Raw genomic sequence first — 26,190 nt, forward strand, 5'->3', positions numbered from 1 at the left:
TTGATGTAGTCCCATTTGTTTATTTTTTCTTTTGTTTCCTTTGCCCAAGGAAATATATCAGTAAAAATATTACTAGGATAATGTCTGAGAAGAAAACTGCCTATGTTTTCTTCTAGTTTTATGGTTTCAGGTCTTACATTTAAGTCTTTAATCCATTTCAATTTATTCTTGTACATGGAGTAAGAAGGTGGTCAGTTTCATTTTTTTGCATGTATCTGTCCAGGTTTCCCAGCACCATTTATTGAATAGACTGTCTTTACTCCAGTGTATATTCTTGTTTCCTTTGTCATAGATTAAAAGACCATATAGGCATGAATTTATTTCTGGGCTCTCTATTCTCTTCCATTGATTTATCTGTCTGTTTTTATGCCAGTACCTTGCATGAAATCTTTTTCCTTCTTTTCACTTTCAGCCTATGTGTGTCTTTACATATAAGGTGAATCTCTTATAGACAGTTGGATATAGAGTTTTTGTTTTTTTTGTTTTTTTATCTGTTCAGCTCCTCTATGTCATTTGATTGAGGAGTTTACCATTTACATTTAAAGTAATTACTAAAAGGGAAGGACTCACTATTGCCATTTTGTTCATTGTTTCCTGTCTGTCTGAGAGTTACTTTGTCCTCTTTTCCGCTCTTTCTGCCTTCTTTGTGCATTGTTGAATTTTTTTTTTTGTATTGACATGTTTTGATTCCTTTCTCATTTTCTTTTGTTCCATAGATATTTCCCCCCTGTGGTTACCATAGGGCTTACACAAAACATCGTATAGTTCTTTTAATCTGTTGTAAGCCAGTAACAACTTGAGTTCAGTAGTGTACAAAATCCCAACTCTTTGCAGCTCTGCACCCCACTTTGTTATTGATGTCACAAATTACATCTTCATTGTAATTTCATAAATTGCATCCATTAACATAGTTTTATATATTTGTATGCTTTTGTCTTTTAAATTCTATACTAGAATTAAAAGTGCTTTTGGCAACACCATTAGCATAGTACGGTACACTTATGTGCCACATTACAACGTTTCGATGAGCAATGACTACATGCACAATTGTGGTCCCATAAGATTATAATGGAGTTGGAAAATTCTTATCACCTAATAACATTGTAGCAACATCACAACATCATAGCACAAAGCATTATTAATGTGTTCGTGGTGATGCTGGTGTAAACAAACCAGCACTGCCCGTCATATGAAAATACAGCATATACAAATATAGCATGTCAAGAATTATGTACAGTACATAACACTTGATAATATAATAAACAACTATGTTACTGGCTCATTATTTACTATTGATATTTTAAAATAATCATTTTAGAGTATTCTCTCTCTACTTATTAAGAAATGTGTTTACAGTGAAACAGTATGCCATGTTATGCTGGCAGCAGCCTCATACACCTCGTGTTTACTGAGTCTCTTATTAGATCATTTTCTCTTATGCTTGATTTAATCTCGTGTTGTTTTGTGCAGTCACCTGGTGTAGTCACCTGCTTGTAGCCTAGGAGCAATAGGCTATGTCATATAGCCTAAGTGTGTAGTAGGCTATGCTATCTAGGTTTGTGTGAGTGCATTTTATGATGGTTACACAATGACAAAACCACCTAACAATGCATGTCTAAGAACATACATCCATCGTTAAGCAGTGCATGACTGTCTTCTCCATTTGTTTATATTTTTACCTTTACCAACAAGCTGTATGTTTTTATATGCTTTCATGTTTCTGTCTAGCATTCTTTTGTTTCAACTTGAGTACTCCCTTTAGCATTTCTTATAAGGCAAGCCTAGAGGTGATGAATTTCCTCAGCTTTTGTTTATTTGGGAAAGTCTTTATTTCTCCTTCATTTTGAAAGACAATATTTTCCAGGTATAGTATTATTGGTGGATAGTTTTTTTTCCCCTTTCAGCACCTTGAATATATCACCCCACTCACTTCCTTCTGTAAGGTTTCTGCTGAGAATACATTGATAATCTTGTGGGAACCTTCCTTGTATGTATTAATAGCAAGTTGTTTCTCTCTTGCTGCTATCAAGATTCTATCTTTGAGTTTTGACAGTTTGATTATGTCTTGATGTGGACCCCTTTGAATTAATCATAATTGGAGTCCTTTGAGTGTCTTGAATTTGCGTGTCCATTTCCTCCCTCAGCTTTGAGAGTTTTTTGACCATTATTTCTTCAAATAAGCTCTCTGTACTTTTCTTCCTCTTTTCTTCTTCTGGAACTCCATAATGCATATACAGGCATACCTTCTTTTATTGTGCTTTGCTTCATTGAACTCCATAGATGTTGTTTTTTGTTTGGTTTTACAAACTGAAGGAAAGAAGCTCCACCAGCAAAAAGATTACAACTCATTTTATTGCAATACCCGCCTTATGGCAGTGGTCTAGAACCAAACCCACAATATCTCCGAGGTATGCCTGTATTGGTCTGCTTTATGGTATGGCATAAGTCCCTTAGGCTTTCTTCACTTTTCTTCATTTTTTTTTGGTTTTGTTCCTCTGACTCAATAATTGCAAATAACCTGTCTTTGAATTCTCTGATTTTTTTCTTCTGTTTGATGACGTGTGATGTTGAACCCCTGTAATGAATTTTTCAATTCAGTTATTGTATTCTTAAGCTCCAGGATTTCTGTTTCATTCTTTTTTATAGTTCCTATCTTTTTGTTATGTCCACATTTTGTTCATGCATCATTTTCCTGATTTTAAATAGACTGGCATCAGGCAGGGAAAGACCTTTCATAATCAGCCTGGCTAGAGATTCTGGGAACCTCAGGAAACTTTTTTGGTGCTTATGATCTTTCTGAGCTTGTAAGGCTAATTTCCCAATTAGAGAGGTTGCTGCTTTCTTTTTTCAGATTTCTTTTTCCATATCTCTTGCTCCCTCTGGTGTCTCTTTGTGGTACTGCAAAGTCTCTGGTGCTACAGCCCTAAGCCATCCCACTCGGCCATCCAAAAGTATGTTGTGCTCAGTGGCGTCCAGACCGTTTTGGCTCCCCATCGGTACCCCAGATCAGATGAGACAGAAACCAGTTCCCCAGGCAGCCCTCTGAAAAGTCAGAACGTTGGACGCATGTTCCAGTCTTCTCCCCACTGCCCGCTCCCCCATCGCCCCAAGAGGAAAAAAACTGAACTGGGCTGTGCAGGATTGTGGGTTCGTGGAGTTCTCATAAAGGTATCTTGGTCCACGTATTGTTGTTAAGTCAGTGTCTCTGGTGGAGAGTGAAAACTGGGACTTCCTATTCTGCCATCTTGAGATCACTGCCTCATCTCTTTCTTGTAATGTGATATTTCATTTATCTAAAACAGCATCAATTATTAGACACACCCCAATTATGAATATATTAAATGTGGAGGAAAAAATGACTAAAGGCAACAGTAAGACACCATATATAGTAAGATGTGCCAGTCTTATCATGGCAGAAACTTATCTCTAAGTATTAGTTAGGGTAAAAGGTTAATGTGCTTTAAAAAATAGACCAAATTGGGGCCGGCCCGGTGGCTCATGCGGTTAGAGCTCCGTGCTCCTAACTCAGAAGGCTGCCGGTTCAATTCCCACATGGGGGGTGTTGCTCACGGCACAGTTCTCTAAAACACTAAGCTTTCCCTCACTCTTCTTTACCTAGTAAACACCTATTCATTCTTCAAGACCCAATTCAATCATTGTCTCAGCCTTCTCCTCTCCAAAGAGTTAGCCATTTCCACCTGTGTTCTCCCAACACCTTGTTCAGATGGAAGTTTCTTTTCCTCTGGATTCCTTGTAGGAAGAACTTTTATTCACTTCTGGGCCCCAATGTCCAGGATAGGCAAGGTTCAGACCCTCCCCAGGGCTCCTACAAAACACTGGGAACAACTGTAATGGCCGCCATCCTCCTGCACTGGTGCTCTGGGTGTATGTGCCAATGTCCCGCACTCAGAGAACGTAGGAGCCATGCCTTCTTCATTGTCAATATTCCTGGTAGCTAGGACAGAGTGTGGGGGGGGAGGGAGGGAAGGAAGTAAGGAAGAAGGGAAGACGGAAAAAGGAGTGAAGAGGGAGAAGGGGAAGCGGGAAAGAGAATGAAGGAGAAAGTAAAGGAAGTTAACAAAAAAGGAAGTCACAGAATGAATAAATGGACTAGTCAAGACTAGTCCGGACAACACAAAAACCCTAGCCTGAATTTGGTCAAAAAAGGGCAAATGAGATTAGCCAGCAAGTATGTCCCATGATCGAAGCAGGTGCCTGGTACATTGGTCCTCGGTCTTACTGGGAGCAGAGACCCCCAAAAAGTCACAGTAGTTGTCACTAAGGCTCTAGGTCTGGAAGGATAATGATACCCGCTCCCCAGACTAACAGGAGACGAGCTGAGCTAGCTCAATCATGGATATAATGAAGAGCATAGCCTTGGAATCAGACATACCTGATTTGGATCCCAGCTCAGTCATTAGGTCAGGTCATTTAACCTCTCAGAATTTTCTTATCTTGAAAATGGGGATAGTGCTAGCTTGCAGGATAGTTATGGAGATCAAAGGTACCAGGTGTGCAATAACTGGTACTCAGTAGATGTTTGATAGATGGTGACTTTTATTATTAGGGCATGTGGGAATTCATACATGTAAGTTTGGGTGACTGTAGTTTAAAATATTTTGGAGATTTTCAAGGAGCTGGAAAATGTATGTGAAATAAAAGTGTTTTTTAAACTGTAAAGTGTCCTACAAATGTCAGGGAACCATTTGGGAAGACTTTTATAGTTGAATAAAATACAGGATTTGGATTTGGACAGAAGGTTCAGTTCTTGACCTTGCCGTTTATCTGCCATGCAATCTTGGGCAAGTCACTTTCTATCAACCTGTTTCTGCAACTGCCAAATGTGGACAATTCTAACTTCACAGGGTTGTTCTGAGAATCCAGTAAAATGAGGAATGTAAAGCTCCTGGCACATCCATTCCTGTATGGGTGCAGGTCCCATGTGAAAGGTCAGGTCACGGGGGGTGTCAGTTCCAAGCCTGGTGCCAGATTCACATTCTGTCCGTTAGCTCCAAATGAAGAGGGCCCCTCACTCTGGAGGAGCAGGACCCCAGATTGACAAGGAGAGAGCTGTCTTTTGTATTTGTTAGAGGAAATCTGGATGAACACAAAACTTCCGTGCAGAAAACACCGCAATCTGCCATGTGGAGCCAGGCCTAAACAAGGGGAGGAAGCCAGGCATGATTCCTGCCAAGCTGTGCCACACTTGGGACTATTGCTACTAGGGCAAAGGCTCTCATGATGGCTTCATCTTATCCCACCCTTCACCCCCTACTCCCTGCCACTGTCATTTTTCCTAGGCACAGAATTAGTGCTGTTAATAAAGCTGAAAAGGTTGGCACTGACTTCCCGCAGAACAAATGGTCCAGGGCCTCATCAAGAAGTCATACTAGCTCCCACCTCCAGGCAGTCACGTGGTCCCAGCCCAGCCCCTAAGCGGCTCCTTTAGAAGTCAGCAAGGTGAATGCAGTGAAAAGAGCATCAGCTCAGAATCAAGGGAGGCCCAAGGCTGAACTCAACCACATATCTGCTGTGTGACTTCACAGCAAGTGGCTTCACCTTACCTCACTTCTGTTTCCTCATCTTATTCCCTTGAGGGTTGCTGTCACAACTAAATGAAATGAATGTAAAAGTGACCGGTAGAATCTATGGAATATTATATAGTGGATGCTCAATGAATGTTACTTCCTTTCCTTCCTCCTCCCTTCTCAGAGGCCCGGAGACTCAGCCTGCTTTCCTTTGCTCTTCAGAGCAACTACCACTCGGTCTTTCTTGAAATTCAACTTCCTTCCAGAGTCACTGCAGAGAGACCATCTCCCCAACTCCCCACTTCTTTGATGCCCCCAAATAAGTACACAGTTCCTTTTCATTAAAGGGTTTTACTGCTAATCATTTGGGGAACAGATGCAGGTTGGGGTGGGGATAACAAGTCACAAACACCGGGAGTGTGAAGGTCCCTGGATCATGGCTCCCTGAGGGTTTCCCTTTCATTCCTAAGGCAGGACCTCAGACTTCCTCTCCAGGCCAAGGAGGCCCCTTCCCCTGGGAAGGCTGCACCTCCCGGCCCAGCTGGGGCACAGCAGATGGGAACTAGCAGGCCACTGCAGTGCTCCCTAAGCAGTTCATATATAACGTGGAGGACCCCAGACAGTGATGCCCATCTTCCAGGTGCTTCCTCAAAGGCCAGGGGCAGTTCCCCTAATGACAGGAGCATTACTAAGCCTATCCAATTTCTCTTTCACCCCAAGGACACGAAGCTAAGGCTGAATCCTCTGACTTTCCAATGCAAGAAATTGGCCTAGAAAGGGGCAAGGATTTTTACTCAGAGTCCCTTCTCAGAACTTTCCGGAGATCCTGGCTTCACGGGCAACAGGAAACCATTCTCCAAAGTGGAATGAAGGGCTTGAGGTCAAGGGGCCAGCAGCGGATCCTAATGATCTTCCTATACTAGGTCGGGTCTCTCTCTCCGTCACTCTCCTTCAGCTGGAATCTTTCCCAGCCTGCTCTCCCATGTGAGTTTTCTGGTGGCGGATGAGATTTGAGCTCCGGGAGAAGTGTTTCCCACACAGAGTGCACCGGTAGGGCTTCTCCCCTCTGTGGGTCCTCTGGTGTGCTCCAAAGTTGGAGATATCGCTGAAGGTCCGCCCGCATTCGGCGCACTCATAAGGCCTCTCGCCTGTGTGCGTGCGGTGGTGCACCCCAAAGCTGGAGCTGTTGCTGAAGCTCTTCCCGCACTCACAGCAGATGTAGGGCGCCGGCTCAAAATGGGTCCGGTGATGCACGGCCAGCGTGGCACTCTGGCTAAAGCTCTTGCCACAGATGTCACAGCGGTATGGCCGCTTGCCCAGGTGATCTTGCTGGTGCGTGGTGAGATCCGAGCGCCGCCGAAAGCTCTCCTGACACTTGGGACATTTGTAGTGCTTCTCTTCCAGGTGGATCCGCTCATGCCGGATGCGGTTGGAGCTTCTGGAGAAGCTCTTGCCACATTCAGAACACTTGTAAGGTTTCTCGCCAGTGTGAATCCGCTGGTGTGTTCTCAGGTTGGAGGTATTATTGAAGGTTTTGCCACACTGGGCACATATAAAGGGCTTCTCATCGGCCTCGGGTCTTGGATGAGCAATGGGGTCCCCTGGCTCTCCAGCAGGGACAGTGACTTTCTGCCATGGCTTTTTGGGTTGGATCCCTTGTGGCCCCTGTGATTGGCTCTCTTGCCCAGGCTCTTTCTCGCCATCGGGGATCTGCAGACCCTCTGAGTCATCCACTCGCCAAGGCTTACCCCGTTCACCTTCCTCAGGCAGGTGCTGTTCTGGATCCTGCTCCTTCTCACTGCCCATCTCTGAACCCTGAGAATGAACACAAATGGCCAACATCTTTAATCCTTGGGTCAGGCCAGACCACGGAAACTTTTGTTTTATTTGAAGGGGTATATACCTTCCCCATGGAACCATCCATCAGAAATAGCCTCAATTAACTGGAATACTTGCATAGAATGGCTTTACCTACTAACTTTCAAGTGACAAACTTCCAGAGCTATTTAAAGCTACCAAACCAGAACAAAAAGAAGGCACTGTTTTGTCCACTACCAACAGATGATATTGGTACATGAGTTCAGTTTTTCTGTAAGTTAACTGAAACTCTTTTTATTTTTAATCTTTTTTGAAAAGTCTTCCTTAAAAGCATCCATCTAATTGCCTGCTTTCAAAATGAACATAACAAAACCTCTAATTATTGAGGCTCTCCTGGTTGTTTACAAGACTCAGCTCTGAATCCTCTTAAGAGTTCTACCACCCTCCTTTCCCCGCCCCTTCCTCAGACCTCAACACAATCCAGCAACTAAAGGGTTAACATCGGAGCCCTCCAAGACCTACTGCAGTCTGTTGTGATTGGTCAATATACACTTCCACTCGCAAACACCATCCACAGGCACAGGCACACACACACACACACACACACACACACACACTCACGTCACACACATACCGTACTCACACACAGGCACACACACACACACTCACGTCACACACATACCGTACTCACACACCAGACACATGCAGCCATTCTCATACCACTCATACACAGCCACATAGACACATATGCACTGTCACAGCACACAGTGCACATCACACAAGTACGCCAGACACAGCCCTCCCACATACAAACACATACACGGCTACACAATCACACCATACACGCACACAGCTATCCTTTCACATCACATACAATCTTACACACGTACACAGCCACATGCTCCCATGCCATGTACACAGGTACACACAGACACACCAACCGCACTCCCCATCCCACACAGCTACACACACACGCTGCCCAGCACAAGGCCTACCAAGGCAAGCATCAGTAAACGCTTGCTGAGCTACAGACTCCTCCGAGGCCCTGCAGCCAAGGACAGGGACTGAGGGGGAGAAAAATGTACTTCAGATAAGAGGACAGCGTGGGGTTTCCTCCGGGCCTTGAAGACTTACATTCCGCAAGGCAGAGTGGGCAGTGAAGATACTGTACAGCGGGAAATGAACAAAGGGATGAGGGAGGGAAGCACAGACTATCACAGGATGTTGATGATAGAAAATGAAAGACTGGTAATTCCTTCACGTCAGCAAGTGCTTTTGGAAAACAGCAACACAGAGTGATGGAAGGGGCACTGACTACAGTTAGGGTTAAAACCCACGTGTGACACATACTGTCTTCATAACTGCAAATTATTCAACCACTCTGAGCCTCCACTCCCACCTCACTCATATTGTGAGACATACCTACACTGCAGGACTTGTGTTAGAGGAAATGCCTAAAATATGCTCAGTGTAGTGTGTGGCATGCACTAGTCATTTGGCAAATGACAGCTGCTATCACAGTTCTTAAAGACACTATATCCTAGCCCTGTAGTGAATACAAGAATGAAAAGGGTCCTTTATGTGATCTTGTTAGGGAAAAAATGTTTTCATTAAAAAGTGGTACAAGACTGTATATAATCTAAATTGTGGAATAGGAACAGAGCCTCAAATCTCTAAGAAGTGGGGGTCAGCAAACTTTTTCTGTAAAGGGCCAGACAGTAAATATTTAGTAACTATTTGGGGCCATAGGATCTCTGTTGCAACTACTCAACTCTGCTGTTGTATTGCAAAAGCAGCCATAGACAATCCATAAACAAATGAGTGTGGCTATGTCCCAATAAAATTTTATTTAAAACAAAAGGAGGCAAGCTATAGTTTACCAATCCATTAGTTTCTTGTAGAATCTAGATAAGCAATGTGAAAAATAACAGACTTGCTTCACTTTCAAATATGCAAGTAAATGTCGGAAACAATTTATTCCTTGATAGTCACTGTTTCCTGACCATCCTTTTCAAAATTACAAATCCCTCCCACACTCAGTCCTCCTGCTGCACACGTCTAACATTCCATGCATTTATTATGTCTGTTACTTTATGTCTGTCTTCCCCTTTTAAACCATAAGGCCCACGAGGGCCAGTGTCTTTGTTTTCTTCACTAATGTAACCCAAACTTCTAGAGTAGCAGTCAGATAGCGCAGATCCGTAATAAGTATGTGTTGAGTGAGTTGAATAAATGAAGGCCAGGCCTATCTCTGAAACTGTTCCATGCTTGCTTGTGTCCATTCTCACCCACTGCCCTCAGCCACCTCTTGATTCCTGCCCACTTCCTCCTTTATGCCGTCACAGAATCTTGTACTTGCTTTTCTAGTGCTTTGCAGTGATCTGTTTACATGTCTGTTTCCACTAGCAGTTGATAAGCAACTTGAAGGCAGGGGCTGGGTCGTTTTGGTAATCTCTCCCCAGCATCAGGCCCAGTGCTCAAATGTTGTTTTGAATGTATGAGTGAATATGATCTTAATTCACTCCTTGCCCATGCCCACCTAGGGCTGCAAGCAATGAGCTACACAGCCTCCATTCACTTCCAATCCTGCTATTCTGAGAACTTATACTTTACCAAGCTCTGACTCTACCCAGGGCTGAATGCTGGGTCAAAATAAGAGCTGATTTAGAATTGTGGTTACCACCCTCAAAGCTTATTGTACAGTGCAGGGAAACAGGCTGTGAACTCCAGAAACTGTTGTACAGTAGAAGGCTAAGTTCTGGGGGGACAGGGACTGTGCCTTAGTCACCTTTTTACCCACTCCTTAGTGCCTTGTATTCACCTAGCACATTATACGGGAACCATAACAATAATAGGTAACATTTTTTTAAGTTCATACCAAGTGCTAGGCCCTGGACTATGCACTATAAATGAATCATCTCATTTCCTTCTCACTTATTTTAGAGATGAAAAACTGAGGTTCAGAGAAATTGTAACTTGCCTGAGGGCACACAGCAAGTGAGTGGCAGAAATGGGACCTGCGTCCATCACTACAAAACCAGTGCTGTTATCCACCACACTAGTATTGGGGGAAGAGCGAGGGAGGAAAAGAGGGAAGAAAAGAGGGAGAGAAGGAGGAAGGAAGGAAGGAAAGATGGAAGGAAAGAAGGAGGGAAGGAAGGAAGGAAGGAAGGAAGGAAGGAAGGAAGGAAGGAAGGAAGGAAGGAAGGAAAGAAGGAAGGAAGGAGGGAGGGAGGGAAGGGGGGAAGGAAGGAAAAAACAGTGCCACTGGAGTTCAGATGACACTGGCATGTCTCCTTAAAGAGATGAGGGATGAGCAGCTTCGTGGAAAAGGTGGTATTCAAGCTAGAACTTGCAGGATAGGTGAGCAAGATTGGGACTCACAGAGATGGGAAACCCACTATCTACTGAGAAGGCAGCGGCAGGTAAAGTACAGAAGCACTTTCGTATCACATTTCAGAGATTTGGGGGAGAAAGGAGCCCATCTGGCTTGTGTTCCCAGGAGGCTCAAAGGTACAAGGAAAACCAAGGTGGAAGGGATTCAGGCAGTGCAGAAGGGGCTAGGTCTAAAAATTAGCCAAGAAGATGGGGCTAGTCAGAGCTGAAGGCCAAAGGCCTGGGATAGAGGGAGGAGATCAAGTTTGAAGTTGGTCTGAAGGGCCAAAGTTCGGGTTCTTCAGAGTCAAGTCAAGAGCTGGTGGGAGGACGGGAGTAGGAGCTTGGAAGAAGAGGGAATTGCACAGGAGGGCAGGATAACGGGTCAGAGATAGAGGAGGACCAAAGGAGTCAGAGGTCCAAGAAGGTGGTCAGGAGGTAGGGCGCAAACGCTGCAATCAGCGGCCCCAGGGGACCGGGGCCCAAGAGGCTGGCTGGTGTGTCGTGGGTGGGGGTAGCCTATGGCGGACTCCGAGGGCACAAGCGTTCTGGAGGGCAGGAGCTGGATTGAGTAGCCGGTGGGCTTGGGACCAGGCGAGTGGGAGAGGAGGGTCTGACCCCAAAGGTGTGGTCAGTGGCAGCGGAGCTGGAGTACTTAAAGGCCAACAGGAGAAAGACCGGAGGGTAAGGGCTGGGGCCAGAGCCTGGCGCGCGGGCCGGGAGAGGGGTACAGGAATCGGGGCGTGGGAATCACAGGGCCCCATTTGCCACGACTGCGTACGGGGAGCAAAGCAATAGCCTCTGGCTCCTCAAAGAGAGGGAAGGGGCCAGGTTCAGGGTCCCCGCGAAGTCGTGTCCTCCTACCCCCGCGACCTCGGGCCCAGCCCGGACCCACCTCGCTCCCGCCGCTCGGTCAGGGACAGCGCCGCCTCGGTGGGCCGGGGGCGGAGCCGGAGCCGGAACCCGGATAGGATCCGCCCTGCCTCTCCAGGATTGGTTTTTCAGAATTATCTTTCCTTTTCATTGGCCACTCTAGCTGCCACAACGCAAGAAATCCAGGCAGGACCGCCAATAAGCTTTGAGCCCAGTTGTGGCCTGCTGGGAGTTGTAGTCCTGAGGAAGATGGTAGACGGAGAAATTTGCAAAGTTAGGCAACCAGAGGTGGAGATTGGGTTTCCTCCTAAAGTCGTCAAATTTCCTTCTGCGCTTCAGCGTTAAAAGCCCAACGTGCAGGGAAGTTGTACGATAGATAGAGCTAACGTACATGACCTCATGAAGTCAGAGTTTCTTCTTTACTTTGAGTTGGTGGCTTGTTGATCCTGTAGACATCCCACAAAGCCTAGAGTCCCGTGCCTCACTCGAGGTTCACAGAGCTTCATAATTTGAAGTCAAAGGATTGTAGAACTGGAAAGGAGTTTAAAGATCAGCTAATCCGATTCCACTTGTCTCAGAAGCTAAACGTTCCCTATCCAAGGAGCCACCTCCAGGTCTCCCAACAACCCGGTACAGGGCTTTTTCCAAGTCCTACCTAGTTAAACCTGACTTGTCATTCATAAATCTGACTGAACAATACTACTAACGCATATCCAGGATTAGGATTTTCTTTTCCAGTTTTCACTTTTTTAAAAAAAGTCTAAATGAATAGAATAGGTAGGCTAAAATTCTATAGGCTTCTCAAATCTGCGGTATTTCAGGGCAGAGTATTGTCTTCAGAGCTAGATAACTCAGAGTTATAATCCCAATTCTACTGCCTAGCCATTTGCAGCACCATTTTTCTCCCCTATAAAATCCCTGGCAGAATTGTTGTAAGGATTGAATGCGTTGGCATATATCAAGCTTCGGCCTCTCAAATGTCAGGTCTCTCTCCTGCTGGTAAGTTCTCTGAGGTGCAGCCAGAGAGAACAACGTAAGTTAGTTTTAAGATTGTGCTACTCAGGAAAATATGTTTGAAACTGAATATGGATAAGTGAAATATAAATACCCCACATCCGCTATAAGTTTATACATTGATTTAAATAAAATGCTGAGACAGACTCAGAAATTTAACTGTGGCTTTATTTTTAACTGTGATTAAACCTTGCTTGGGTAGATTCAAAGCTGTCTGGAAATCAATCCCATAATGCGTTTTTCTCTTACCAGCCCAAAGCCTTTTCCTACAACTTCTCATTCACGATGAAAATAACAACATGCCAAACAAAGAATACCAAACCTTTATTTAAGAACTGTACAAAGGAAAAAAAATTCCAGTTGGGCACTGTGGTGGTGAATTTTTTGTGTCAACTTTTCTTGGCTACAGGGTGACCAGATATTTGGTCAAACATTATTCTTGGTGTTTCTGTAAGGGTATTTTTGGATGAGATTAACATTTAAATCATTAGCTTGAGTAAAGTAGACTGCCCTCCCTAATATGTGTGGGCCTCATCCAATCAGCTAAAGGTCTCAATAGAACACAAAAGCTGACCCTTCCCCTTATAAGAGAAAATTCTTCCTGCTTGACAGCCTTCAGACGGGAACATCCACTTTTTTCCTACCTTCAAACTCAAACTGAAATATTGGTTCTTCCTGGGTCTCAAGCCCGTCAGCCTTCAACCTGGAATTACACCACAGGCTCTCCTAGGTCTTGGGCCTTCCAGACTCAGACAGGAGATAAACCATTGGCTTTCCAAGTTGCTGACTAACCCTGCAGGTCTTGGGACTTGCCAGCCTCCATAATCACATGAGCCAATTCCTTATAATCTCTCTCTCTCTCTTTCTCTCTCCAAATCTCTCTCTTTATATATAGATAGATAGATGATAGATAGATGATAGATAGATAGATATAGATGATAGAGATAGAGATGGGTATAGATATAGATATAGATATAGATTCTGTTTCTCTGGAGAACCCGGACTAATACAGAGTGACAGAAAACTTGTGACAGAGAGAAAGATCCAGTCTCTGTTGGGTAGAACCGAGTAACCTTATGCAAACTGATAGTCAATATCTCCAAAAAGAGGCCAGATCACATATGTGGTGACTTGAAAGTGACTAAGCTTCTTTCTGCAATCCACACCAAAAAATCAGGTTCATTATTTTATCTTCACACCTGATCTATCAACTTCCTATTTAAAAGCAATACTGTCTGATCTAAGAGTCTGTTTGCTACACAAGAAGTCAAGTCTTCCAGTACAATGCCTTGTGGGAAAAAACAATCCACACTGGTGGTTAAAACTGCTACTTTTTTTATCTGGGCCTCTCTGAATCCCAGGAGAGTATTCAAAAGGGCCAGCGCAATAGATTAACTCGTCCATGGCTGTCTTTTCAAGGCCACACACAGCTGGGCTGCTGTGTTTCAAGCTGTGCTTCCTAGGTCCCTGATTCTGCTCCTGAGGCTTTTTAGGATCATGGCTTCCACATTTAATGTCCCTGTGCCTGGTTATCACAGGTAAATTAGCTTTGAAAACATGTACGTTAGCCCTGAATGTCACCAAGCTATGTTGCAAACAGCATCAAGGAAATATAAAAGGATGGCATGTTTTACCCCTCTGGCCCACCCCACCCTATATTCCAGAAGGAAGAAAGAAGAGTGTGTGATCCAAAACATGTTTACTTTTAAAACACTGGCTTAGGGGGCTAGAGGCCTAAACTAAGAAAAGGAGAAAAGCAATTCTTGAAGAGATAAGTAAGGGGTTAGGCACCGGGCCCCATAACTTTGCAAACTAAAAGCCCAGGTGCAGGATGAAGTCCCTTTATATAGCCCCTTGATTGGAGAACCCTTGGACCTCAGTGACCCACATTCAACATCACCACCTGAACCCAATCTGGTTGTTCATTTGGTTTTCAAAAATTCTTCCAAGGCAATGGGAACTTCAAATCCCCAGGAGGAGATAGGATTTAGAACTGAGCCCTGGGGAAAAGGTGGTACAAATAGAAACCACAAAAGGGTATGGATTTAGGGAAAAGAGATGAGATGTTCCAGAATCTGACATTGGCCCAGGAGACTGAAATCCAGAACAATGGACTAGATGGTCAGGGGAGCAAGTAATAAGGCACCTCCCTACAAAGGAGGAAACTCGAGCCCCTGGAGGGCTGGGCCAAGGTCCGAAGGCAAGGACAGGATCATGTCATTGAGCGGGGGAAGCTGTGGTGCCTGAGGGGGCAGTAAGGAAGAGTCCACCTTCAGGGCCATATCTCCATTAGGATGGCTTTTTTCTTCTGGTTTGGGGACAGTTAGTTCCTCTGGTTTCTGGAGTTCTGAACAAATGACTAAAGGTGCTGTGTTTTTCCCTCCATCATGAAGGCAAGGTTCAAAGAAAGGGCGAAGGGGGCCAGAGAACGTGTGGGTGAAAGTAAAGATGTGGGACTGGTCGGTCACATTGTAGAAAGAGATGACTCCTGCTTCGTAATCCAGGAAAATCCCCACACAGCGCGGAGGCTCTTTCAGGCGGAAGGAAGTCTGCGGGGACGTGAGAGCTTCGTACTCATTCCCACGACTCAGTCGCACAAGCCAGTGTCCGTTGGCGGGAGAGGCGGTGACCTTCCCCTTCCTGCTCACTGACTCACTGCACACCCCCAGAATCCATTTGGTCTTGTTTCCCACGTACACCTCCCAGTAGTGACAACCATCCATGAAGTACTGGGAGCCCAGGACACTGACGACGAAATCAAATCTCTGGGGATTGTCGGCCACAGGCTGCCTTCTGTCTCCAAGTGTCACACTCCTGCTGTCCTCAGACAGGAGGAGTTTGGGATGCGCTGTGTCAGGGTCCAGGGTCACCGCCACTGCAGAGAGGCACAGAGAGGTGAAGCTTGGGAAGGCTATGTCTTCCAAGATCTTTGAGTAGCGTTGGAGGGAAAAAAATATCTCTGCGTCTGCAACCCCTGTCATTGGCACTTTTTCAGTTCATGGTCCCCTCCTCCCCCATATGTACGAGAACCAAAGAAAAGTGTTTTCTGCTTTCTCGATCTCCTGGTCATGTGTTAAGTAAAAGCAGAGAAAGTTTTTCATCTGTCTATGAAGCTGCCTTAATCCTTAGGAAATACTGCCTTTGTCTTCCCCAAAGGAATCTAATGTGTGATAATAAACATCGGCTCTGATGTTAGACCCAGAAGCCACACTGGAAGTTTTAGTCGCACCTCTGCCACATGCTAGTTATGTGACCTTGGGCTTGTTATTCATCTCCAAACCTTAGTTTTTTAATCTGTAAAATGGGAAAACCAGCAGCACCTGTATTGTAGAACTATTGCGCACATTTGATGAACTAATGCATGAGACAGTGAGTGTGTGATGCCCAGTTTGTTAGCCGAAATTACTGCTTATAATTATTATTTTTAAATGTTAATAGAGAGAGAAGGAGTCTTCCTTAAAATTGTGGATTAGGAAGGTCACAGTGGGTCTCCCTTCTTCCCAGTACAGAAAACAGGCTCTTTTGGAGAGTTAAATCTATGAAATGCGTACTCTGCCAAGGTGGTGGGCAGAAGCCCAACCATGAGTGTGAGGCAGGTTTGTGAGTTCTCAGAATGCAAACCAAGGTGAACTGGTATGCTGTCCTCCAGTGGCCTCCCCATCAGTTCTACTGTACCTGCCTAAAGGAAGACGGTGTGCACAAAAGCGAGGTGAGCAGCTTGGAAAATTGATAAGGACCCCAAAGCAGTGAAAATAACAGATCATGGCCGGCCCGGTGGCTCAGGAGGTTAGAGCTCCATGCTCCTAACTCCAAAGGCTGCTGGTTCGATTCCCACATGGGCCAGTGGTCTCTCAACCTCAAGGTTGCTGGTTCAATTCCTCGAGTCCAGCAAGGGATGGTGGGCTCCGCCCCCTGCAACTAAGATTGAACGCGGCACCTTGAGCTGAGCTGCCTCCTGGATGGCTCAGTTGGTTGGAGCGCTGGCTCTCAACCACAAGGTTGCCAGTTCAATTCCTCAAGTCCCACAAGGGATGGTGGGCAGCGCCCCCTGCAACTAAAAAAAAAAAAAATTGAACACAGCACCTTGAGCTGAGCTACCGCTGAGCTCCCGGATGGCTCAGTTGGTTGGACTGCGTCCTCTCAACCACAGGGTTGCCGGTTCGACTCCCGCAAGGGATGGTGGGCTGTGCCCCCTGCAACTGGAAAACGGCAACTGGACCTGGAGCTGAGCTGCGCCCTCCACAACTAAGACTGAAAGGACAACAACTTGAAGCTGAACAGCACCCTCCACAACTAAGATTGAAAGGACAACAACTTGACTTGAAAAAAGTCCTGGAAGTACACACTGTTCCCCAATAAAGTCCTGTTCTCCTTCCCCAATAAAATCTTTAAAAAAAAAAAAAGAAAAGAAAATAACAGATCATGTACAAACAGCAGCAACAAAATGCAAACTATTTAGGAATAAATTGAAAGAGAGACGTGCAAATCTTTTAGAATAAAACTACGAAACCTTTTGTAGTCTACACTGTTGGGATATCTGCCCCACCCATTCCCTTCTTCTCTGAGAAGGGAAGAACTAACCCGCAAGAAAACTGATCAGCAGAGAAAGAAGAATGTGGCAGATGTGTAGACAGACATGGGAGCACTGGACATTTACCCAATTGTGGAGTAAGAAGGACTTCCCAAACCCGCAAGCACGGAGGAGACTACACAGGAAAAGATTAAGAAATTTGACTACATACAAACAAAACACTGATATATCATAAAAATAATACAAGGAAATTAAAATGCAAATGAGGAAATCAGAAAAATAATTCGTGACAAATAGGATAGAGTTTCCACACTTTACATAGAAAGAATCCTCACAAATCCAAAAGTAGCCACAATAGGACAGGAGCAGACAACTCACTGAGAAGAAATACAACTTAGGAAAAATCATAGAAAACCCATAAGAAAATCAAACTGAATATTTATCAGTGCTCTAAAAGAGACATTTTCTAAATTGAAATGTGACCTCCCCCCACCAAAAAAACCCCCAGAAAACTCACAAAGATTTTTAAAAATGTGCTAAGCCAATCAACAGAATTGATAAAAATAAAAGAAAGGTAGTCTGCATTCCAGAGGAGCAGAGCACTGGGCTCTGAAATGTGGATTGATTTGACTGGTGTTACTTACCAAAGTGTAACCGGGCCCTTCTCCAGCCTGAAAGACATTAAAGGGACTATTAAAGTGATGGAGAAATGGAGAACTCCCAGAGGGTGGGGACCAAGTATTGGGACAGTGCCTCTCACCTGAGTTGGCTGCAGCTCTTTTCAACTCTATAGAAAAAGAAACAAGGGGCGTGAGCTATCACTGGAAATATAGAATCAATGGGCGAGAAGTTGGCATGGAAGTTATAAGAACATAGGAAACTTACTCAGTTCACTCCGGAGTTTCTCTAAAGAATAAAAACCGTGTGACAAATGAGAACAAGGGCTTTCACATCCCTATAATGCTCCACACCCATCCCAACCAAATTCCCATATCAGATCCTCACTAGCAATACCCCATGACAGTGCTTGCAACAGCAATGGCTCCCAGCTGTGAGCCTGGGGTCCCCAGCCATACTGCAGAGGGCCAGCAAATTCCTAAGTGAGCCAAACCTGATCTGCAGACCAAATAAATAACACATCTCACGTATCTAGGTAATGGCAACATAAAAGTGTGTAGATGTTGTGAGAGAATATAAGTTCATTGAAAACTATCACTGAATTTCTATTAGATTTCCTTATGTATGTTTCCTCAATGGAAAATAAAATAGACATGTCATATGTCTAAAGATTCGTGTTTGTTATAAAGAGGTTCTCGTACGTGAGATGGCGGGGGAGCACTACTCCACATGTTCCATTTAATGAGGATCCATCCACTTTAGGCCCCACCTAAGGGAATATCATGCCTGCTGCTAAAGGGGTCTTCCAGATGGCTTCACCTACAGGAGCTCCATCTCTTCTTGGCTGAATATTTCCCATTTAGAGACTAGGTAAGAGTTGTGTGGGAAACAGGACCAGGGAATATTTGAAAAAAGAGGCTTTTGAGAGCCAAGAATTCCCCAACCCCATGGCTTGAAGTACCCGAGCCCCCTCTCCTCTGCCCAGGGAAGTGAAACTGAGACCACCATCCTAAAGCAAAGATGTCTGCAGATGGAGGCTGGTGCCACAGATGAGAAGCAGAACTTACTGAGGGCTTTATGGAGCCTTCCTGAAAAACAGAGAAAGAGGCACGAGTGAGCAGATGCTCTGCTTTATCCCTGAGCCTAGGAAGGACCGTCTTACCACTCCATTGCCCACAGCGGAAAGGATGATGTTCCCATCAGCCCCTAGGCCAGTCACATCTACCAAAGGGCAGACGGGGAAATCCAGTGGTGTTCGTGCCACTTTCCCGATGACCAGACTGCCCAGGTCTGTGGTTCCTCCCTCCTTTTCCCTTTTTGCCTGGTTTCACTTCTGCTGTCTGCATGAGTGTTTCTGTAGGTTTGTAACAGTGTGCACATACGTGTATGCCTTACTGCCGTTTTATAACCTACTGTTTATAATATCTACAGTGAAAACTTGCTAACGGCCTGGCATTGACTTGTTGACATGGCTTTATTACTCTCTGTAGCAACTACCCTGAAGTCCTGTGGAGAGATTCACAGAGTAGGGGATTCCAGAAGGTTTGGGGATGTATGGGGATGCTTCATATCCTTCAGGGGAGTACTTGTAGCTTCCCTGGAGGGGCCAGTTGACCTCCATTTTCCCTTAGCATTGTCTCTGCCAGATCATTGAACTTACACTTTTGAGTCCAGTGCCAGGGCCTTGTGTCAAGGGCTGGACGTGTGTTAGGCATTAGGCATAGGGGCAGTGAAGCGGAGTAGGAGCTTACGGTTTATTTTTTACTATTCCCACTACCAATAGCTTCCATTTATTATGTCCTGTTGTCACAAGGTAGGCACTGGCCCTCAACAGTGTGAGGTGCATATAATTATTATTCCCATTCTACAGAGCAATGTTCGGAGTCTCAGAGGGATACGGAAATTTGCCCAGGTCATCCAATTAATAAGTCACCAAGGCAGTAGGCTTCAAGCCCAAGTCTGACTTCTAGTCAGAGGCCTTCACCTCTGTACCACTGTGTCTTCTGCTCTTGGACAGAATGGCCACAGTGTCCCTGCGATGTGTACCCCCACACGTTCACCCGCTGGTTAGAGATATAAGGGAGGAAGAGAGGAGATGTCAAAGTCATTGCATGTGGAACCATTTCTGAGCCAGTGACTTGCCTTCCCTGCTAGACTTTCAAAAGAGAGAGCTCTGCCTCTTTTTTTGTACCCTAGGTGTCTTTTACCCTTCGTGGCCCAGAGCAAACATTCAATTAATGAAGACAAAATGGCAATAAGGGAAAGGAATTCCAGATACTCTAATAGGAGTTGCTTTTTCTTTTTTTAAATTGTCTCTTTTAATCCTGAAAGCAATCAGGTGAAGGGATTTATTAATCCCATTTGACAGATGAGGAAACCAAAGCTCAGAGCAGTAGTGTAACTTATCCAAGGTCAGTAAGTGGCAGATGATCTGAGCGAGGTGTTGCTGACTCCATAGCTGTGACGTTCCCATTGTATCACACTGCCTGTCAGTGCAGAGGCTCTACGGATCCCTGAGATTCTCATACATCGCACATGAGCATATTCATATATTTTTAAATAGAATATAGGCCTTCTTTTTAGATGATTGGTGCAGCTGAGGAAGGGAGCTCATGACAATCCAGATCTATCAGTTTTTACTATGACCATCCCCTCACCCACTGCCACCAACCCTATCGCCTCTTCATATTGAAAGATAAATTCCAGTGATACTAATGGAGGAGATGTGTGTATACATATATAATGTATGTGTAATAATGGACTGTCAGCATTTATGTGGAAGGAGAAAGAATATGTTATTTGTTCCCTACCCCTTATTCTACACATGCAATTAATTACCTTTTTCTTTTGCGTGGTCTGAGAGAAGATTTTCTAGAGGAAGAAAAGTAAAAGAACGTAAGATTCTGTGCCATGACCTTGAAGGGCCCTGATGCAAACTGATTTCTCCTGCTCTTGAACCTGTCCACCTCCTTCTCCTCCCTGATCCAGGCCCTCATCTGGATAACGTACATAGTGCCCCAACTTGCCCCCACATCCTGTCTTGCTCCTTCTGGTCTCTTCTCACACGAGAGCCAGACTGAGGCTTTCGAAGCATGACGGCGATCAGCATATCCCTGCTCACTGCTCTACCACTGCCCTGAGGAGAAGGCCTAAAATCCTTTACATGCTCTACAAGGCCTCACACGGCCTGGCCCCTGCCTAACTCTGCAGCTTCGTCCCCTGTCACCTTTCCCCTCTCTCCTGCACTGTGTTTCTTTCTCAAGCTGTTCTTCTTGCTGCGGATGGTTTTCTGTTTCCTCTTCCCCGCGCCTGCCTGTCCACCAGATCAAACATCTTTCCCTGGGGACTCCTCTCCTGTTCCTGAACCTTGGTCATTGTCTTCGTAGCCCCTAGAATATCCATTTGTACAGTCGTAGTTTGACATTTGTTTGTGTATACCTCCCTGACTGGACTGAAAGCTCCAGAACGGCAAAAGCTGTGTCCGGTTTTACTCACCATTGTGTACCCAGCATCTATTACAGTCCAGGGCACTTAGTAGACAATTATCACTTATTTGTTGAATGAATAAAAGCTCGCCCCCACCCAACTCTATTAGGCCTACATAACTCCCACAGAATAAGATCAAGCAATGAGTTCACAGACAAAAATCACCAAACATACTGGAAGGAAAACTATTATAAGAGTCAGCAAAGACCAAACGGCAGGTACAGACCCCCCCACACACACACACACATAATGCTGCCACCAAGGACAGCAGATATTGGCATTTTTCAGTTACAGAATTTAGATTAGTGGGCACTGGGAACTCACAAAAATGAGCAAAACAGAAAAATCCCCATCCATCCCAGGACACTTACCTACCTCCATCACCTGTTCATAGAGAAGCTTCTCTGGAGGAAGGAGTGAGAGAGAGATGTCAGCTCAGCTTAAGGAGGGGCTTTTTCTAACAGGTGGAGTTGTCCGGGGACAACAAACTGCCTGAATAGGACTTTGCTCCTTGTCACTGTGGGTGTGTGATGATTGGAGAGTAAATATTAAAGGGGCTTCAAACCATGAGAGGGGGAAAGAAGTGATGGAATATGTGTCTTTCAAGGTGCTGTGCAACCCTGAGATCCTGTGAAATGCAATCATGTTTATCCAGTGGATAGAACTGGATTTCCTAATTAATTAGAAGACTGGCATGATCAATTATTTTGAATTGTTCAAAAGATGAGAATTCACAGATCTTCCCAGGGGCCTTCTGCACTTTCTTTGATCCTTTCTGCAATATGAGTTCCCAGAGCGTGGCTCTCCCAGTTTTCTCCCAGCCAACTTGCAGTCTACCACCTATGGAAAACCATTATCTCGATGTCTCCTTCCTCCCAGCCTTTTGCTAGAAAAGCCACAGTCTCACTTCCTTCCGAGTCAGGCTCCCTTACCACGTAGTTACCTTTTGATTTCCTTTGCTTCCAGATGAGGCAAATGCCCATCACTATGAGAAGCCCCAGGACAGGCAGGATCACAGCCAGAGCCACTTCTGAGGAGGAGACCCTCTTTGGAGGTGGGGCTGAAACAGAACCACCAATGACCATTCTCAGGAGACATCTCAGCGCTTCTCCCAGGCCAAGGGCCCCCGCTCAGGTGGGGGATGGCTCAGGCACATCCAAATGTCTCCATCACCACTAGCGAGAGACCTCCAGCTAAGATGGGTAAGACTCTTTGTCTCTCTCAGTAACTCAAACCCCGGAAGACCCAGGTATGACTTTAAAGTAAGATGTTAATCTCTCAGGAGTGGTTTCAAGACAATGGGTTAAACTCAGCTTCTGAATCACAACCTCATCCTGCCCTGTAATTCAATGAAAAAATTATCCAGCTTCTTTGGAGAATTGGAGGTGCTTCCTCAGGAACCACCTATAGTCTTCTCCTGAGTACCACCTGCCTCCCCTTTAAGTCCTCACTCTGCTGTCGAACAGCAGTCAGCAACCCCTTTGCCCTGAGCCCTACCAGTAGGGGTAAAACTATTAATACTTATATGGGGGCTATCGCGGCAGGCCCAAAACCTCGGCAGGAGAGAAGGGAGAAAGGAAAGAAGAGAGAAAAAAAAAGGAACAGAGGAGGTACTAACACAAGTGGTGAAGAGCCTGAGCTGGGAGTGAGTCCTCACCCATCCACTGTGAGACCCTAGGCAGGACACAGAGCCTCTCCGAGCTTGGTTTGCCATCTGCAAAATGGGAGTGATAATAACCTCTGTCCCACTGGGTTGTTGGGAGATTTAAAGAGAGGAGGATGTAAAGCGTTTAGCACTAGTGAGAGGCAGAGGTAGTAGTAAGAGAAGGGAGGGGCACAGAGAGAGAAAAGAAGGAAAGGATTAGCAGAGGTCCATGACCCCTCCTGACCTGGGACCCCAGGCCCCACTCTACAATTCTTGGCTCTAAAACCACCCTCCTTCCCACATAGTTCCATGTTTCAAGGATCTTTAAAAAGTTCACAATCCTCCGACCCATTAATTCTACTTCTAAAAACGCATTCTAAGAAAATAATCAGAATCTCTTCCCAAAATATATGCAAAGATGTCCACTGCACCATTAATTAGAGGAAATATGGAAACCATTCTGATGTCTAGAAATAGGGCTTTGATTAATCTTATTATGCTATAACCACACAATGAAATACTATGTGTTTCACAGTATTTCAAAATCATGTTGCAGAGAACTACTTAAGGACATGGGTAAAAAATGCTCATGATATTGTAAGTAGAAAGCGGGAATAAAAACCCTACGAGATGTATGAATGCAAGACTCTTGAAAGAAATACCCCAAAACATTAGGTTAGGTAGCAGTGGTTCTCTCTAGTTTATAAGGTCATAGGCCGTTTTATTTTTATTTTTTGGTTTCTTTAAAATGTTCTGCATGCTTTTCAAGTTTTCTACAATAAACGTGTCATTCTTAGCATTTGAAAAATTAAAAAATTCTTTGCAAAGTTTCCACTAGGGTATGAGTTTCCTCTGGAACCACAAAGGACTTCGCCCCTGGTCTCCGCCTCAGCTTTTACCTGCTATGAGCATGGCTGCGGTCTTCTCTTGGCCGAGGGCTGTGCTGCGGATGGTGCAGGACACGTTGCCCACAGCGCTGTCCCTGACTCTGCTGGACAGTGCTGTTTGGAAGAGCCCAGCGTCGTCTGGGGAGGAGGCCTCCAGCTCGGACGGAAGCACCCTGCCCTGAGGGTCTCTCCATTGGGCCCAAGGCTTTGGGAACCATCCCACCGATCTGCACACCAGCTGGATCCATCCCGCGTTGTAGCCCTTCACGTGAATGTAAGGGTCAGAGCCTAGAACTGGAAAGGAGAGCCACATAGCAGGGCATCAGCAACGCAGCGGTCGCCGGCCAGCGTTCTCTTCTCCATCGCACAGGCTCCCCTGGTGAGCGGCGGCGGGGGGGAGGGTGATGGGTGGCTGTTCATGGCACTTGAATGCCTACCCTCTCCCCACCTCCGCTCTCCCAAGCGCTTCCCAAAGGGTGAAGACAGTCTCTGGCTGCACCCTAATACCTTTCCAAATCCACCCCTGCCAGTAATGGCATTCCATAAGTCAGTCCCTTTTAAAATTAACTAACCTGCAACCTGTAGGGTTACGGTGCCCTCTCGACTCCGGTTTCCAATGTGGACCTGACATCGGTATAGTCCTTTGTCCTCCAGCCGGATGTGATGGATCTTCAGTGTGATATTTCCCTCTTGGTGGTCTCTCGCCATCTCCGTTCTCCCCTTATATTCCGGCATCACATCTTCCTCACGGTCTTTCCCATCCTGGAACAGGTGAACCACCTGGGAGCGTCCGGGGGGCGGGGACCGCAGCCACCACACCTCCGTGAGCGTGGTGGACGGCCACGCGGAGACAGGGCAGAGCAGCTCGGCTGTGCCCCCTAGCGGGGCCAGGTGGAACTTGCTGAGGTCCCCTGCAGTGCAGACAAAAAGGGACAACGCCAGCTGGGAGGGGTGGGAGAGCAAGAACTCGGCAAGGGAGGAAGAAGGGGATATCTTGGGGGAAAGAGAGAGCCTGGTAAGGGCATTGGAAAGGATTAGGGGCAGAACAGAACCCAAGAAGAAATAAGGCCTCTGGCCAGAGCTACTTATTCTTGGGATTCCTTGGTCAGATGTCCCAGGCAGGCAAAAGAGGTTCAGGAACTCCTACCTGACACGTGCATGGGCAGCTGGAGGCAGACGAGTGTGATGAGGCAGCTGGAGAGCCAGGAGTCAGAGGACCTTGCCGTCTCCATCCGAACTAAGAGGCCAGACACAGGGAGACAGACGCCAGAGGGGATTGGTGAGTTGACGTGAGAAAGTGTATAGCCTAGGAGGTGGGACTGAGATGGAGGCTGCATGCGTTCTGGAATCACACAGACCAGTGTTCAAATGCCAGCTTTGCTACTCACCTCCGTGTGACATTGTGACTTAACTTCTCTGAGACTGTTTCTCCCTCTTTAAAATGGGCACACTAACTCTGACTCCTTGGAGGAGGATTGTGAGGACTGCAGGAGGTAAGTACTCAACCCGCAGGCTGGCATCATGGGTAAGTCTATAAATGCCGTGAGAGAGGACGATGGTGGAGATGAGGTGAGGACTGAGGGTGACACACTGCTGTGATGTGGAAGGCATAGGGAGGAGTCTGGAAGAGTGAGAACTTACCCAGAACTAACCTGGTAAACACCAGAGCACTGGCTTCTTTTTGCATTTAGTGTCCCAGGCCAGACTTGGGAAGTGCCTGTTACAAACCAATCTTGCCCCCTCAGTGTGGCCTGAAGCTCTTCCCTGACACCCTTTCCAGTTTGACTCTTGAGAAACAAAAAACCAAGGCAGTGAGGTCCCTCCATTTCGTCACGAAGGCACTGATCCCACAAACTCAGGTCTGGAGTTAGAAAGACCTGGGTTCAATCTCAGCTCATCATGTACTATTTCTGTGTTAAATAACATCTGCAGGTGGGCCTCCAGGTCTTAATCTATCAAGCGGAAACCTTCTTCCTGTGAGAGTTCAAGGAGATACTGCTTGAAAAGCACTTGCCACAAATGCCTGGCAGAACAAGTGTTCGATTGTACTTTTTTTGTTGTACTATTCTTGCCCTTAATTGTTACCAAACTAAAAGAGGACAGTTATCCCTGGGAGGTGTGGGGCCCTACATGCATTAACCGCAGGGAGACCCTAAAGGATTCCCAACTATAAAATCTTTCCCCACTGACTTGACTGCTTGGGATTCCTATAGCAGGAAACAAATCTTTCATGCCATCTTTGGGGAAGGAGTTTAAATGTAAAAACACTAGAGGAAGAGATAACATCTTTTAAAATCTCTCCAAGATTTCAAACACTTTCCCAAGAGGAGGGTTTCTGTAGAAGTCATCAGGCCAGGTCCCTGAAGGTCTTGGAATAGGGCAAAGATGGGACTTGGAGGACGTAGGGCTGTCAAA

At 45.7% G+C, this 26,190-nt stretch overlaps 2 protein-coding genes across 2 annotated transcripts; both read right to left on the minus strand.

The window, feature by feature from the left end:
• Positions 1-4,542: 4,542 nt before the first annotated feature.
• ZNF691 (zinc finger protein 691) lies at positions 4,543-11,671 on the minus strand. The gene is made up of 2 exons (XM_081056647.1): positions 11,617-11,671; positions 4,543-7,343 (listed from the first exon to the last, which is right to left on the minus strand). The coding sequence occupies exon 2, from the start codon at positions 7,332-7,334 to the stop codon at positions 6,480-6,482; it is 855 nt and encodes a 284-aa protein (XP_080912773.1). The 5' UTR covers positions 7,335-7,343; positions 11,617-11,671; the 3' UTR covers positions 4,543-6,479.
• Positions 11,672-12,923: 1,252 nt separating this feature from the next.
• Positions 12,924-25,007, minus strand: ERMAP (erythroblast membrane associated protein (Scianna blood group); the record flags this gene model as incomplete). The annotated part of the gene is made up of 11 exons (XM_081055813.1): positions 12,924-15,483; positions 17,784-17,810; positions 17,900-17,926; positions 18,025-18,045; positions 18,825-18,845; positions 20,596-20,628; positions 21,615-21,647; positions 22,187-22,303; positions 23,788-24,069; positions 24,348-24,686; positions 24,923-25,007. 11 exons carry the CDS (start codon positions 25,005-25,007, stop codon positions 14,759-14,761), a joined length of 1,710 nt encoding a protein of 569 aa, XP_080911939.1. The 3' UTR covers positions 12,924-14,758.
• Positions 25,008-26,190: the final 1,183 nt, after the last annotated feature.

Source organism: Rhinolophus hipposideros (assembly GCF_964194185.1).
Source record: "Rhinolophus hipposideros genome assembly, chromosome: 8".
Classification (NCBI taxonomy): domain Eukaryota; kingdom Metazoa; phylum Chordata; class Mammalia; order Chiroptera; family Rhinolophidae; genus Rhinolophus; species Rhinolophus hipposideros.